General features: G+C 40.9%; 1 protein-coding gene across 1 annotated transcript in view; it reads right to left on the reverse strand.

The window, feature by feature from the left end:
* The window catches only part of MCEE (methylmalonyl-CoA epimerase), a 28,724-nt gene that overhangs the window by 11,777 nt on the left and 146 nt on the right, over positions 1 to 16,801 (reverse strand). The window contains exon 2 of the mRNA XM_053223652.1: positions 7,057 to 7,394. Coding sequence (XP_053079627.1) covers positions 7,057 to 7,394 — 338 coding nt within the window. The remainder of the gene's footprint in view (positions 1 to 7,056; positions 7,395 to 16,801) is intronic.

Here is a 16,801-nt window from a genome sequence, read left to right on the forward strand (position 1 = left end):
GGAGACACAGAATCTAAAGCAGGCTCCAGGCTCTGAGCTGCCAGCACAGAGCCTGATGTGGGGCTCGAACTCATGAACCGTGTAAGCATGACTTGAACTGAAGTTGGATTCTTAACCAACTGAGCCACTCAGGCACCCTAATCCTGTCTTATTTTTTAAATAACATTTTTATCATGTGCTTTTCCCCATCAGTCTGGTGCAGTGAGGATTATCTCCAGATGAAATCCAATATCCTTTCTGTGCTTGTAATGCCATTTCTTGACTGGGAAACCTGACTCCCATGATTTTCACTGTACTTACTTATTTCATTAAACCCTCTAAGAAATCAGCCCCTATCCCTGCTGCTGTACCTCCCTCAGCAATGTACTCTTCACCACAGGTGTGTCCCGACTCCTCACCTGGCTGCACCTCCCACTCCCCCTGAGCTCCCAGTCACCACGCCATGTTACCAGGCCCCATGTGGAAGCCTCCTGACCCACTTGGGTTCAGGCACTCCTACTTTAAGCCCTCCTCACCATGTCTGGGCCCCAACTTCCTGCACAGAACTGTCCTGATGTATGCATACCCTTCACTCCTTGTTTGAGCTCTGACTCCCTATATCTGCTGCCACCCCATGTGGATGTCTACCTCACCCTGGTCAGGCCCTTGCTCCCCATATCAGGCCACCCCATGTGACAACATGCACTATCCCACTTGGCTTCAGCTCCCCACACTGAGTCACCATTTCCCCCTGTACTGATGCACTCCTCACAGGAGCCAGGCCCTGATTCCCCATGCTGGGTACCCCCTACACGCACGCGCGCGCACACACACACACACACACACACACACACGGTGTTAATGCCTCCTTCACCCTATGCAGGCTCTTACACTCCATGACGCGCCCCCCACCCCCATGAATGTCACCCTCCACAGGCCTACACTAGGTTAGCCTTCCATGCTGATGACCTTCTCACTCTGACACCTGAAGCTGAGCTGCCTCCCTGCAGGTACGACCCCCACCCCACTCTGCTCAAATACTGCACCCTGAGCTGGACCTCCCCAGGCATGGGCATCCTACTTGGTCTCTGGCTTTCCCATGGCAGTCATCTCCCACCTAAAGATGCTCTATTTACCCTACTCTGGCCACAACACACCCTGATTTGGGCTACTTCGGCTCTCCCCCCAAACAAGGGAGTGCCCTACCTAACGTTTTCAAGATTGAATTGTACAGGAAGGGAAGGAAGGGAGAAGAAGCCATAATTATTTTGAATACTGTTCATTTTGGCCACTACAAAGCATTATTTGGCAAAGCAAATAGGTGCACTAATCTTAACTTTAGTTTTATCTTGCCTTACATTTCCTTTTTGTTCTAATTTGCACTATTACTACTGTCCTTGTTTTATTTCTTATAAGCTGCATTTTGGTCAGTCACCACTAATCCTCTGTGGAAAATGCAGGGCATGTTGTGAACACATGAAGCAAGTGGGCCACTCAGCTACGCGTCCCCAGCAGCTAATACAGTGAAGATCAGAGTGAAACCGAAAATACTCAACAACCAGCAATATAATATAGACAAAGACACCAACCAAATAGAATGGGGGGACCTCACTGAGGATCGGAGTACTGGAAGACCCCTGCTGAACGTGTTAACCCTTTAGGAGATGAATTGTGCGTGTGTGTCTGTGCATGCGTGTTTGTGTGTGTGTGTGCGTGCGTGTGTGTGTGTGTGTGTGTGTGTGTGTGTGTAGTGTAGGGGTCTCAGGGAAGGGTCCTTCTGGAAGAGGGATGTTACTCAGGAGGTTTAGAGCAGGAGCTGTTTAACCAACTAGCATGGAAGCATTAAAAAACATTTTGAAACCTTAATACAAATTTGCTGAACAAGAAAGGCTTGCACCGTGATACATCTTGCTATCTGGGCAAGTTCTTTAGTGAAGTTCTTTAGTGAAAGCACAGCCTATTCTCCTCAATACCAGAACCATCTCCTCAGGGAGGGGCCTGCAGAAGGCAGGAAGTGCACATGGGCACCATCAATACAAGTTGTGCCAGGAAACAGCTGGCTACCTGGTCCACACATAAGCAAGAGAAGACTTCCAAACTTCCTCTAGTGAAAGACAAACCACACAAGTGTAAGAAATATGGGCAAACCTTACAAGAAAAAATGGAAACCAAAAGCCAACTTTGCCAGAAAAATGTTGGTAGTGGGTGAGATACTAATCTACATATGAGAAAAAGTACATTTTTGTCTAAAATCTGTTAAGTCTCACGGGAATCTACCCCCAAAACCAAGAGCACACTGTATACACTGTATGTTAGCCATCTTGACAATAAATTATATTTAAAAAATAAAAATGAAAAAATAAAGTCTCTGTTAAGTCAACTAAGAGCTATGATGCACACCCATAAGAGACAACCTGCTAAACCAGAGGTTTTATGTGAGGTCTCAGTGAAAAAGAACATAAAGCATCCTTGTGATAATTACAAAGAAAGTCACTTCTCTGAAGGGGTAGATTTAACATTTTAAAAGAAGGAATGGCGTTAAGAAATAAATGGCTATGGGCCATAAAATAGAAGATTACAAGCATTTTCAGAAGACACATTTCTGAATGCTCTCTATTCCCAAAACAGGAAAAGCTGAAGTCTCTGGTTTTTGTTTATGTGATATTTATCATCTTCTACCTTATCAAGCACCAAGCTCAAGTCTCTTTACATTTACAAAGGCTAAATAGGTCACTTCCTCATGCATATGAGAATGTTGTTGGTTCCCACCTCTGGCTAGTTGAACATAAAATCATTCTACAGCATTTAAAAGTTTTCCACATTGTCCTTTTGTTTAGAGGACATTAGTATATTGATGGCTATACACTTTTAAAACTTGTCCATGGACTCTTTGCTGCTCCTCCCATCAAGAGATAGGGTCTTTGTCCTCTTCCCACATAGTTGATCTGCCTGAAAAGTTTGTTTATGACCAAGACTGCTGTGGGCCTTTTGAGACTAGGACAGAAATGGACATATGGTCCTGCCTGGCTCTCCAGGGACACTCACTCTGGGGGAAACCAACTGTGCAGTAAGAAGTCCAACGATCCCAGGGTGCCTGGGTGGCTCAGTTGGTTAAGCATCCTATTTGGACTCAGGTAATAATCACACGGTTCGTGAGTTTGAGTCCTGCATCAGGCTCTCTGCTGTCAGCACAGAGCCTGCTTTAGATCCTGTCTCCCTCTCTCTCTGCCCCTCCTGCAGTCATGCTCTCCCTCTCTCAAAAATAAATAAACCTTAAACAAAAAGAAGTCCGACTATCCTTAAACTACTGTCAGCAGGTGAAGATGAATAGGTTACATGCAGGTGCTCCTACCGGAAAGCTGGGCTGAGCAACCAGCTGCTGGCTGGAATCAACCACCACCTCAAGTGAGGCATGTGGGATGCCCAGCCCAGTTGAGCCTTCATATGACTGCAGCCCCAGCCAGTATTTGACTGCAAGCACGTGAGAGAGCCCAAGTTAGAACTGCCAGGCAGAGCCTTCCCCCAAACTCCTAACCCACAAAATCCTAACCAAAATCAAATAGTTGCTGTTTGCCACCCCAAAGTTGTGGGATAATGCGCATCAATGGCAACGGTAACTCTAATGACCAAGGAAGTATTTTCTGACCAATTCTATCCCTTTTTGTACTTTTAGTAGAAGGCAATTTCAGACCCAAGTTATATTAGCCAGAATAGACTAGGTTACACTGTGCTAAAATAATTTACCCTGAAATCTCAGTGGCTTTATTCAGCAAAAGTGTGTCCTGTTCAAGTATAGGCAGGGAATTTTGTTCCATTTGGTGAGTCAGGGAATCAAACCCCTGCATGTGATGACAACTTGATCTCACATACTGCTGCAGCAGGTAACACTAACGCTCTAATGTTAACATCCTATAGCATATCTTCATTCGGGAAAAGGGTCATGCTATCTCGGCAATACCATTTTTTTTTAAATTACCAAGTGCAGGGGCGCCTGGGTGGCTCAGTTGGTTAGGCGGCCAACTTCAGCTCAGGCCATGATCTTGCGGTCTGTGAGTTCTAGCCCCGTGTCGGGCTCTGTGCTGACAGCTCGGAACCTGGAGCCTGCTTCATATTCATATTCTGTGTCTCCCTCTCTCTGACCCTCCCCTGTTCATGCTCTGCCTCTCCCTGTCTCAAAAATAAATAAATGTTAAAAAAAAATTTAAAATAAAATAAAATTACCAAGTGCAGCATAGATTGGTGGTCTCCAATATGCATTCTCCTCTTGCTCCTTTTTAAAAAAATTTTTTAATGTTTACTTATTTTTGAGAGAGAGACACACACACAGAGTGCGAGTAGGGAAGGGGCAGAGAGAGAGGGAGACACAGAATTTGAAGCGGGCTCTAGGCTCTGAGCTGTCAATATAGAACTTGACATGGGGCTCGAGCTCACAAACAGTGAGATCAGACCTGAGCCGAAGTCCGATGCTTAACTGACTGAGCCACCCAGGTGCCCCACCTTTTCCTCCTTTTAATTATAGCAACAGCCCAAGTTTTAGCAGGGCACATAACTGCTTGACTCAGACTGCACTTGCAGCCAACCATACCATGTGACTAAGCTTGGGCCAACGGGACATGAACAGGAGTGATATGTGTAATTTCCAGATCCTTTCCTTACAGGACTCGCCTCTAGGACACTTAGATTTTAGACTGAGAACAGAAAAAATGAAATCATTCTATCTACTTACCTATCTACCTATTTCCTATCTATCTATTGATCGATCGATCGATCTAGTTAAGCCACTTTGATTTTTACAAAGAACAGAGAGCAATGGCAGGGGGAGGGGTGTCATGCTAACGTAGCAAAAACTAACTTTTCACACCTTCTCCTATTACACACCTTCATTTTATACTGCTATACATTTTTATTTCCCCCTTTTAATCTGTATTTTTGAATTTGCCGTTACATTACTGAACTTCCACTATTCTTACTTAAACTGAACTAACTCACATAGCAGCTTCCTTTGAAGACATGGGCTCTCTGATGTTGGACACAGACACTGTAGTGTGGGAGAGGGAAGAGTGAATTCAAAGGTTTATGATCCTGCCTCTCATCCTGGAGAGGTCTTTTTCTTTTAATTTTTTTCATGCTTTATTTATTTTTGAGAAAGAGTGAGAGAGAGAGAGCGCACGCATGAGTGGGGGAGGAGCAGAGAGAGACAGAGACAGAGAATCCGAAGCAGGCTCCAGGCTCTGAGCTGTCAGCACAGAGCCCAACGTGGGGCTCAAACTCACTGACTGTGTGATCACGACCCGAGCCGAAGTCGGACACTTAACCGACTGAGCCACCCAGGCGCCCCTCATCCTGGAGAGGTCTTAAACAAACCCTCAAGTCTACTAAAATAAAGACCAGCAGCCAAAATTAAACTCCTAAAAAAGGGGGTAAAGGTTAAATATTAACAATAAATAATACCATCTTATGGCTCCCTTACCTCAAATTTTAAACTCAACCAATACAATGAAGGCAATCTGGCACCATGGCCAACAGTGCAGATCCTGGAATCAGAACAAATCTGGGTTTGAACCTCAGCCTTGCCACTTACTACTAACTTGTCTATGGTAAGTTAACTGCTCAGGGGTGCCTGGGTGGCTCAGTCAGTTAAGTGTCTGACTTCAGCTCAGGTCATGATCTCATGGTTGGTGGGTTTGAGCCCCGCGCTGGGCTCTGTGCTGACAGCTCAGAGCTTGGAGCCTGCTTCAGATTCTGTGTCTCCCTCTCTCTCTGCCCCTCCCCCCACTTGTGCTTGCTCGCTCTCTCTCTCTCTCTCAAAAAAAAACATTTAAAAAATGTTTTCATTTAAAAAAATAAAAAATAAAAAAGTTAACTGCTCAAGTCTCTGTTTCCTCACCTGAGGAAGGTGAGTAGAGTAGCTCATAGAATAGCGATGAAAATTAAAGAAAATAATACACATCGAGTACTTTGTACACAGCCAAAGGATTCAATGCCAGTTGTTACAGTAACTCTATTCCTTTCCATATGCTATTCCCTCTGCCTGGAATACTTCCTCCTCTGTGGACCTCGGGAATTCCTTCACATTCATTATAACTCATGCCCTGTGGTGTGTTCTCACCTCTTCCACCTGCCAGGGACAATCAACCTTTCCCTCATTTGTGTTACTGAGAAGACATGTATGTTAATTCTCCTTATCAAAGGATACTATAATTGCTTGTTTAAACAGCTGCCCCTCCTCACTGTGAGCACAGTCCATTTCTTCTTCGCTAAATCCCACTCTCAGTACAGTACACATTGTAGGTTCTCAAATATGTTTGTAATATGAACTGAATAAACCTTTGAGTTCCCTCTACAGTCAACCCCTTTGTTTTCTACATTAGGAATGAGGCCTACTTATTAATTATGCCTTTCTTTTTTATCAAAAGAATTGTCCTATCAAAATAATTTAAACCGAAGCATAATTAGTATTGACGATATTACAAAAGGCAGTTATCTGAACATGAATATCTACAGATACAGGCTCTCTAATGAGAATATTCTTATCTAACATTTCAAGTTTTCCTTGGGAATTGTAAGCAGATGCGATTGAAAGGTCTTAAAAATCACGGTCAGTAATTGAAAATGTACTGCTTTTGTAATAAGGAACAAGGTATTAGAATTTTAAGGATAGAAAATAATCATAAGAATATTTAGCATATATACAGAAATTCTTACTGTATAAAGTCTTTTCACCTGCTTCTTCTAATCACCTTGTGATAGTGAAAGCAGCTGTATTCCTATTATATGGAAGGTCATGTATAATCAATAAACACTACAGCAAAGATGTAAATCTGTTTTGGCAGCTTTGGTGGCCTTTATTGTGGCCATTAAATCCAGACTTCAATAAAAGATGTTATTATTATTATTTATAATTTTCTATAGGGCAAGAGAATATACTGATAGATCTACCTTTGAGTTAGACCAGAATTACCATTCCCTTTAAATAACTTACTACCAGTTTCTGATGACAGTGACAATACATGGTCTTAAAAAGTAAAAGACACTTTGTAAGAGAAATTGGAAACACCAAACATTAAAATGAAATACCTCAATGCAGACATGATGCATTCCTCCAGCCTTGTTTCTCTGCAGAAAACCTGCAATTGGGCTGTCATTTCCCAGTGGATGAAGCAGTTCCATCTTGGTATTTCCCAGGTTGACAAAAACAACAGATACACCATGCTCAGGAACAGGGACCACCTCACTTACCTGGGCCCCCAGAACATTCTCATAAAATGCCTTGGCTTTTTCCAAGTCTGGCACTGCAATTGCTACATGATTGAGTCGACCCAGGTTCCACACAGGACCTGCCACTTGATGCAAGGACTGTGATGTGGAAAGAGCTTTTACTTTTGGAGCTGAAGTCTGAAGTCTGGAAAAAAGCCCTGAAAAATTGAACAGCCATTGATAGCCTTCTTGAGAATGGATGGATTTATAAAATTAATTAAAAAAAAAAACTAAATGACTAATACATATAAACATTATTTATATACATATTCTGGTTTTAATTACTGAAATTAAATTGGGGAGTTTAACGGAAAAATGACGTCAAAATTACTCACTCTGCCATGAAACAACTGTCTGGAATTAAAAAACTAATTGTGAGCTTTTTAGATATAAAACAAAGATGGCATTTTTCATAACAATTTCTATTTATTGATAATACTTCAAGGACAGCTACACAGCATTAAGAATGACTTGCAGGGCACCTGGGTGGCTCCGTGGGTTAAGTGTGTGATTTCAACTCAGGTCATGATCTCGCGTTCGTGAGTTTGAGTCCCTTGTTGGGCTGTGCTGACAGCTCAGAGCCTGGAGCCTGCTTTGGCTTCTGTGTCTCCCTCTCTCTCTGCCCCTCCCCCACTCACGTTCATTCTCTCTCTCTCTCTCTCTCTCTCTCTCAAAAATAAGCATTAAAAAATTTAAAAAAAAGAATAACTTGCTATTCTCTGTATTTCACAAGGGGTAAGTTTGAAGCTGACAGGGACACAATACTCATTTAATGATGAGAACAAGCAATTTTCTCCTCTACCTATAACCAATTTTTTGTCTTATATTCTGCAATATGTATTAAAGCCATGCCCATTACAGTGCTCTTTAATAAGATTTTATTTTAATGATTACTAAAGAAAAGAAAGACAAGCAAACATTAAGAGGATCCTTAAACTTATGAGAATTCCCTCTGAGACCAGTTTTTTCTTATTGTTTCTTTTTATAATTTTGAAGACGAGAAGAATTGCTTCTGAATGTGAAGAAACTTCTTTCATTAAGAAACTGAAGAGACCTATAATGTGTCCTCACTGTGGATTACTGTTTCCCCAGTTCCCAAAACACTGGATTTTAAGAGCCGGATTCTCCCCAAGATGAAAACTGTATACATATATGAGGTCTAAGAATAATCTTGTAAAACTACATCACTTAATTTAAAAAAAGTACAAAATAGCATATTGAAGAACACATATTCTAAACAATTAGGTTTAGCTCTTAATGGAAAATACTTTAAATAGTACTTAGTATCACAGAGCTAAAAAATAGTTAATTCCTTTTTACTGAAATTTTTGATAACAAGGAAATTAAAGTAACACTACTATAGACCATAGACCTTGTGGGGAAAGGCAGTCTCATATGTTAACCCCCACTTAACCACAGAAGGATGAAAAGTTCCTTGGCAAGAGATAAAGAGCCCACACAGCCTGTGTATCACACTGTGCTGGGAATATCTTTCCCTCTTCCAGACTCAGTGAGTGCTCTTTTGTCTCAGCTTAACGTGTGTGCATCATACGGCAAACCTGTTATAGCGGTCCTCTGCAGAGAGGGAACAGGGTTCTTTGTACTGTGACACAAGAGGGGCATGCGAAAACTGTCCTGCACTGACCACTGGGAGAGACCCATTGGTGATGGTGGACCAAACCCACCATTAAAGATAATCTTGCCCTATCTCATTTCTATGTAAGTAAAGCATTGTTCCATCCAGTGCTTGTGTTTTCTTTGGCGACTCTGATACCAAGATGCAATGGGCAGAAGTGTTTAGATTCCTCCTCTGGGACTGGTAACCAGTGCATGGTTCTCTGCTTGACAAATGTGATGCATCATAGGTCAGCAGAAGGCAAAATTCCACCTAAGATAGTCTTCTGGTATGCTCAAGCCTGTATTATTGGTTACTGAAATATCCGAAGGTTGTCATTATCAATAGGTTGACACAGCCCAGTTCTATGGACTCATTGTATTATGAAATTCAAGCGTATGCCAACTTAGTAAGCACATACATAAATGTACAATTGAAAGTAAATTTCATGAAAGGCATACCTAATCCTCAATAGATGTGATGTGCTCTGATATTTTCTACTCTGTTGTATTTTATTTCAGTTTTTAAAAAATTCTGGTACTACCTACCAAACATCTACCTTGTCAAATTTGTTGTGTAGATATTTGATGTAAAAAATATAATACAGTGCCAGACATATATAACAGGTACACAACAAATTCAGCCATTCTTATTGTTACTGACATACAATAATTGTTTGCTGAGTGGCATGCAGAAACTATCTCAAGGGCACAGTGGTAGTGAATTTTTAAAATGCTAACAACCGGGACACCTGGGTGATTCAGTCAGTTGAGTGGCTGACTCTTGATTTTGGCTCAGGTCATGATCCCCGGGTCGTGGACTTGAGCCTCACACTAGGCACTGCATTGGGCATGGAGCCTGCTTGGGATTCTCTCTCTCTCTCTGCCTCTGCCCCTCTCCCCTGCTTGTGTTCTATATAAAATTAAAATTAAAAAAATGAGAACTAAAAAATCATTGGTCAAACTGCTCTTTCCTTCTTTCTTTGCATCTCTACTATCTGTGCATTTTACAACAAAAGTTCGATACAGAATGTATTTGTATTATAAAAAAAAACAACAACACGGTAGGTAGGGCCAATGAGCTTTAGAATAAAATGGATAAGTCCTTTGCTCTGTGAAATTTTAAGAGTATGTCCAATACGGAGTCTAGGTATTTCTGAATTGTCCTTACCAGTATTATCTCTACAAGAGATGGGGCAACTGGTATTTCCTTGGCAGGCATCCTATTACTTAGCAATGGGACATAAAGAAATCTCAAAGGAACAAACAAAATGTCCAAGCAAAGGTAAAGTTTTACATACTGTACCAGTTTTTTGGGGGACATTTCTAAACCTCTGGCACTGAAAAGGAAGTCCAAGCAAGTCATGTCATTAGAAGCCTCAGTATAGCCTGTCTTTCTCCATAACCACCTTACCATTTGGAAATGGGAGAAAAGGAAAAAGTTTATTGGAATGACTGGTTCTGTTTCTTTTTAACAGAACATAAAATGAATCTTCACTCTATGTTAGGAAAAATAGATAATAACATCTTTATATAATGTAAAAGTCAAGACTTTGTGGCTCTACAGGCTTATCTTATCTCTAGAAATGTAAACTAGTTTGAAAAAAGAAATATCACTATATTGGTTTTATTTGAGCCTTAGGAATAGAGTAAAAATAAACACAGGGATGCTGGTAAGAATTCAATAATTCTATGCCACATTGGCATAGAGATTACTTAAATAAATTTTTTAAAAATGAAGGGTTAAAAACATAAAAATAGCCAAAAAAGCACATAAGATCCTCAATATCATAGCCATTAGGGAAAAGCAAATCAAAAACACAACAGGATACCATTTCATACCCACAACAAAACCTGTTGATGAGGATATGGAGAAATTGGAATCTGCTTTTTACATTGCTGGTAAGAATGTAAAATGACAGAGCTGCCATGGAACAGTTTGAAAAACTCAAAAAGTTAAATATACAATTAGTATATGACTCAGAAATTCCACTCCTAGGTACCTAAAATAATTGAAAACATGACTTAAACAGAAACTTGGACACAAATGTTCACAACAGCACTATTCCCCAATAGCCAAGCAATGGGAGATGATTCATAGCCGTACAATGAAATATTATCCATACAATGGATATGAAGCAATGATACAACATGGACGAACCCTGAAAACATTATGTGAAATGACAGAGTCAGACATAAAAGGTCATATACTGTATGACTCCATTTATATAAAATATCCAGAATGGGGAAGTCCACAGAGACAAGAAGCAGGATAGTGGTTGTCAAGGGCTAGAGGAAGAAGGGAATGGGGATTGGCTGAACTGGCATGAGATTTCCTTTTGGGGTGGGGAAAATGTCTTGGAATAAATAAAGGTGAAGGTTGCACAACATGATAAATGTAATAAATGCTGCTAAATTGTACATTCAAGAATTTTGTGTTATGTGAATTACCTTAAAACAACAACAACAGGATGATGCTATGGGCAAAATGTGAAATCTTGCAGAACAAGCAAACTGGAGCAGGAAACATGGAATAAAGGGGTACCGTGATATAGATCCTTGTAGACATTTAATAAAAAATGATTTCTGAAAAGTCTGTGAACCTTTAAAAAGTTATACTTTCTCCTTTGCCTTTGGCAACTTTTATTTTATTTTAAAAGGTTTCCTTTTAAAAAAATATTTATTGTTTATTTTTGAGAGAGACAGAGAACAAGCAGGGGAGGGACAGAGAAAGAGAGAGAGGGGGGAGAGAGAGAGAGAGAGAGAGAGAGAGAGAGAGAGAGAGAGAGAGACTCTGAAGCAGGCTCCAGGCTCCGAGCTGTCAGCACAGAGCCTGACACAGGGCTCGAACTCATGAACTACAAGATTAAGACCTGAGCTGAAGTTGGACGCTTAACTGATTAAGCCACCCAGGTACCCCAAGTCCTTGGCAACTTTTAAAAGATATTTTTATTTAAGGTTGACCTCTGACTGGTTGGAATTTACAAGTGTAGCTTTACGTTTCTCTGTCTTCCATCTCAGAAAGGTACAACTGCATTACTTTGAACTCTATAATGTGTAATGTGTGACTATTCTACATAGTTTCACAATAAACTACAATGTACAAATATATGAATAAATACATCAGATATTTAAAAACAGGAGCGTTAAAATCCAATAGGATTGCAAAGATGAGTATCTACAGATTTATAAAACAAATGACGCCCACATATCAGGAAATCAGATATGCAATAGATATGTTACCAAATCTGGTGTGTGTGTTAACTCTGATTCCTATCTGTCCCTCAATACTGGCTCTTGCTAAATACTGTTAGTGCCGTGACTTAAAAATAACATTGCATTTCCTTCCATCCATTTATTTCAGACACCAGGCTTTCCAAACATTGGCTCCAAATAAGTAAAGGTTTAGTTTGTCTATACTCAAATGCATTAATGGTTCTTACTGTTTAAAGACACTGTATGTTAAATTTGTACATAAAGTTTCACAGAATTGTGACAATCACTTGTAATAAGGTCTTGCTAACATCTTATTGAGATATAATTTATACACTATAAGGATCACCCATTTGAAGTGTACAATTCAATGTCTTCTTACATATTTTCAAAGTTGTACAAACTTTACATAATCTAATTTAGAACATGTAATAAGTTGTTAAGTCTGAACCTTTGCATATCTTGTTCAAGGAAATGTAACACATTTAGAAAGCCAATCATCAGAAGTGCCTTCAAGATGGTTGGTAAGAAGACCACATATTTTGAGCATTCAACAAGTGGATTTCACAGCATCATATAATATTTTCGACCTATTTAAAACTATGGTCAGGGGCGCCTGGGTGGCGCAGTCGGTTAAGCGTCCGACTTCAGCCAGGTCACGATCCCGCGGTCCATGAGTTCGAGCCCCGCGTCAGGCTCTGGGCTGATGGCTCAGAGCCTGGAGCCTGTTTCCGATTCTGTGTCTCCCTCTCTCTCTGCCCCTCCCCCGTTCATGCTCTGTCTCTCTCTGTCCCAAAAATAAATAAACGTTGAAAAAAAAATTTTTTTTAATAAATAAATAAATAAATAAAACTATGGTCAGGAATAACTTTTTATTCATCACAGTCAGCAAACAGACCATGTTTCTGTTACCCCACTTACACATGACTCCATAATAAAAGTAAATGTCTTCTCACAGTCCTATAACTTGCCCACTGTTGTCTCCTAATTGGTTCAACTTCCATTTTTAAAACTAACCTTTTCACGAAGCCAATCCTTTGCAAGCCAAACTGGAATTTACTGTGTGTGCTTGACGGCATTCATTTTTCTGAGCTTCTCCTATTTTTCTGTGAAGTATTATGTTCCTTAAAGATGGAGTCATAACATAAAATTACCACATGATCCAGCAATCCCACTACTGAAAACCGGCTTTTGAAGAGATATTTATATATCCATGTTCATACATGTATTATTCACAATGGCCAGAATGTGGAAATAACCCATGTCCACTGACAGATGAAAATTATAAAATGTGGTGTACACTTACAATGGAATATTTGTCAACCTTAAAAAGGAATGAAGTTCTGACACATAAGTGTCATGCTTTAAAAACACGCTAAGTGAAATAAGCCAGTCACAAAAGGATGAATATTGTATAATTCAAAAATATTATATGATGCTGTGAAATCCACTTGTTGAATGCTCAAAATATATGGTCTTCTTACCAACCATCTTGAAGGCACTTCTGATGACTGGCTTTCTAAATGTGTTATGTTTCCTCAAACAAGATATGCAAAGGTATAATATTGTATATACAGCATCTGGAGTAGTCAAATTCATAGACAGAAAGTTTTTTACAGTGGTTGCCAGGGCTAGGGGAAGAGGATAATGGGGGAGTTATTGTTGAATGGGTATAGAGGTTCAGTTTGGGATGATGAAAAAGTTCTGGAGATGGATAGTGGTGATGGTTGCACAATACAGAAATACAGTTGACTCTTGAACAAAATGGGGGGGGGTTAAAAGTGCCAACCCCCAACACAGTTGAAAATCCACATGTAACTTTCGACTACCCCAAAACATAACTGTTGACTGGAAGTCTTACTGATAACATAAACAGTTGATTAACACGTTTTGTACATTGTATGTAATGTATATACTATATATTCTTACAATAAAGTAAGCTAGAAAAAAAGAAAATGTTATTAAGAAAACCAAGAGAGAGAAAATATACTTACAGTACTATATTGTAAAATTGTGAGTGTAATTGGACCATGCAGTTCAAACCTGTGTTGTTCAAGGGTCAACTGTATTTAATGTCACTGAACTGTACACCTAAATATGGTTAAAATGGCAAATTTTGTTATGTATATTTAACTATGATAAATGAAAAAGTGGGGTTATTTACGGTGGAAGCATCTGAAATAGGAGGATAAATCAAAGCCAGCCTTTGCAGAACACTGTTTTCATTTTTCTTTTCTCTATGACAAGATGTCTATATAATTTTTTTTTTTAAATGTATATTAGTACTCAGTTCTTGCAATAAATGTATGACTTGGAAGTTACATTCCCTTCCTCTTTTTAAAAAAAATTTTTTTAATGTTTCTTTACTTTTGAGAGAAAGAGAGACAAAGTATGAGTAGGGGAGGCACAGAGAGAGGAAAACACAGAATCTAAAGCAGGCTCCAGGCTCTGAGCTGTCAGCACAGGGCCTAATGTGGGGCTCGAACTCACAAACCATATCATGACCTGAACTGAAGTCGGACACTTAATTGACTGAGCCACCCAGGCGCCCCATCAGTTTGTCATTTCCTGCCTGTAAGCACTCAAGTGCACTCAGAAGGATCCAGGCCACATCACAAGCCTTACAGTTGTCACTACTGCCGTAAGAGTCAAGCATGGCAGCTACTTGGGTTCACAAATTACATGTTTCTGTTGCCACTTCATCTGTCAACCACAGTTCATACCTTGATTAATTGTGATGCAACTGTATTCCATGGGTTACTGGCATCCTACCACCCACCTTTGGCAAGTTGAGCACTGCACTCAAGGTTAAGAGCATGACCAAACCAATCCCCAAATCTGGTCTTTAGGGGTCTACCTCCTAGGACCACTCCCAAGACCAATTCTGTCATAGTCTAGGTCTAATCAAGAGGTAGAAATGACACATTGTTAAACAAGGAGTATCTGGTAAAAGGGATGATTAACTATGATAAAATAGCAACTGTGAGATATAAGGAAACTCTGTGTGTTACCTTAGAGCTGAGCAGGAATACTTGAGGGACAATCTTGGAAGGGGTTCAGACTTTATGGGAGAAGGTATGATTCAGCCAGCAAATAGCAGAGAAGTTGGTGGGTTTAGGCAGGCCAGAGCTGGTTGAGGGTTGTTACCCTCCAGAGTGCAGGCAGGGAGCAGGCGATTGGCAACTGATGGTGTGCAGTGGGAATTAGGCACTGGCAGGGGCAGAAAGCCTTGAGAGTGTGCAGGGCGTGCAGAGGGGATGACAGTGCAGTACACAACCCTCTAGACCATGACACAGTCCAGGGTGTGGGAGCTGGATCTCACAAGCCTGGATCATGACCTCAGCTGAAATCAAGACTATGACACCCAAACAACTGATCCAGCCACCCAGGTGCCCCCAGATGGCTTTCTCAGAGATAATGAGAGATGACTCTTTGTCTTACGAGTTTTTTTTTGCAAAGGGTTACTTGCAATTGTGTGTGAGCTAAGATACTGTTTGTATTTTACCAAGGAGAGGAAGGGCAGGCTAGGAAGGTGTGTTATTGTAAGAACCTCAGAATCACCTATTAATTAGATTCATTTCAACAAGGTGTGCTCAGCCTGTTACAATATTTTTTCATGTATACACATCACCTCTTTAAACTGCTAAGTGCTGAGACAATTAAACTATTAAGGTGCACTTCTTTGTATGTGGCTCGTCACTTAGCCCTGGTGACTTGCCATGATAAATGCAAATGAAACGTTGCGACTGGTAAGAAAGACTACAGTGATCGATAAAGAACTGCTTCGGTTTGAGACGGGACTTCAAAGGAAGACTAGAACTGTAAGTTTAGACACAGAGAGAACTATCTAGCAGAGAGGCCTAACATTATTAAAGATTCGTCCCCTTGAACACTTTTTGAAGGTTGCTAAGCTGAAGGCTTCAGGACAAATGTCCAGGAGTAACTCTGAAACATTACCACTTGGCACTCTTCCTAACAGGGAATTTCAGATTAAGGGAAATAGTGGCCCTCTGATGAAGGAGAAAAAAGAAAAAGAGAGAAAGAGAAGAAAGTGGGTGGCCTGGGAGTCAGAAAACTTGAGTATCTGTCATTACTGATTCTATCCAGCTTTTTTTTTTTTTAATGGAGGTGTAGAGGACTCAAGCAACCTTCCAGATCCGTCTGCCTTTATCTTTCCTGTTTACATACAAGATAGTAAATATATTACTTCACGAAAGGAAAAACACTCCTTTGGTATTTACACAACTGACCTCCAAGTGTTCCCAGCAGGATACTGGAAGTACTTGGGAGTTCAGTTTACGTTTTTTAAAACTACTTGCCCTTCTTTCTAGTTTCTCCCCAATCTCTTATGGTGCACTGTAAAGCTAAAACTCACTGTCCCTATGGCATTCACTTCATCTACTTCTGTCCCGGCCTTGCTGTCAGTCCCCTTGAGCAGGTTCCCTCGCCTCTTTGGGAGCCACCTATAAAGAGGGGCAACGTCAACTGCACACACTTCCCAGGGTGGCGGTGAGAATCAAATACTATATGGAAACCCCACGCTAACCGGAGACGTTCCTTGGATATACCTCCTGCCTACAGGTGCAGACAGTGACCACGGAACGCGCCTCCTGGGGGGGGGGGGGGGGGGAGACAGAGTGCAGAGGATGTGGCTGCTCTGGGCACCCGCCGCCTCCTCCAGCCCCCGGCCTCGCGTCCCGCGCGCCCCACCCCCCGGCAAACCCCGGCCGCACAGGGT

Source organism: Acinonyx jubatus, chromosome B3 (genome assembly GCF_027475565.1).
Source record: "Acinonyx jubatus isolate Ajub_Pintada_27869175 chromosome B3, VMU_Ajub_asm_v1.0, whole genome shotgun sequence".
NCBI lineage: Eukaryota > Metazoa > Chordata > Mammalia > Carnivora > Felidae > Acinonyx > Acinonyx jubatus.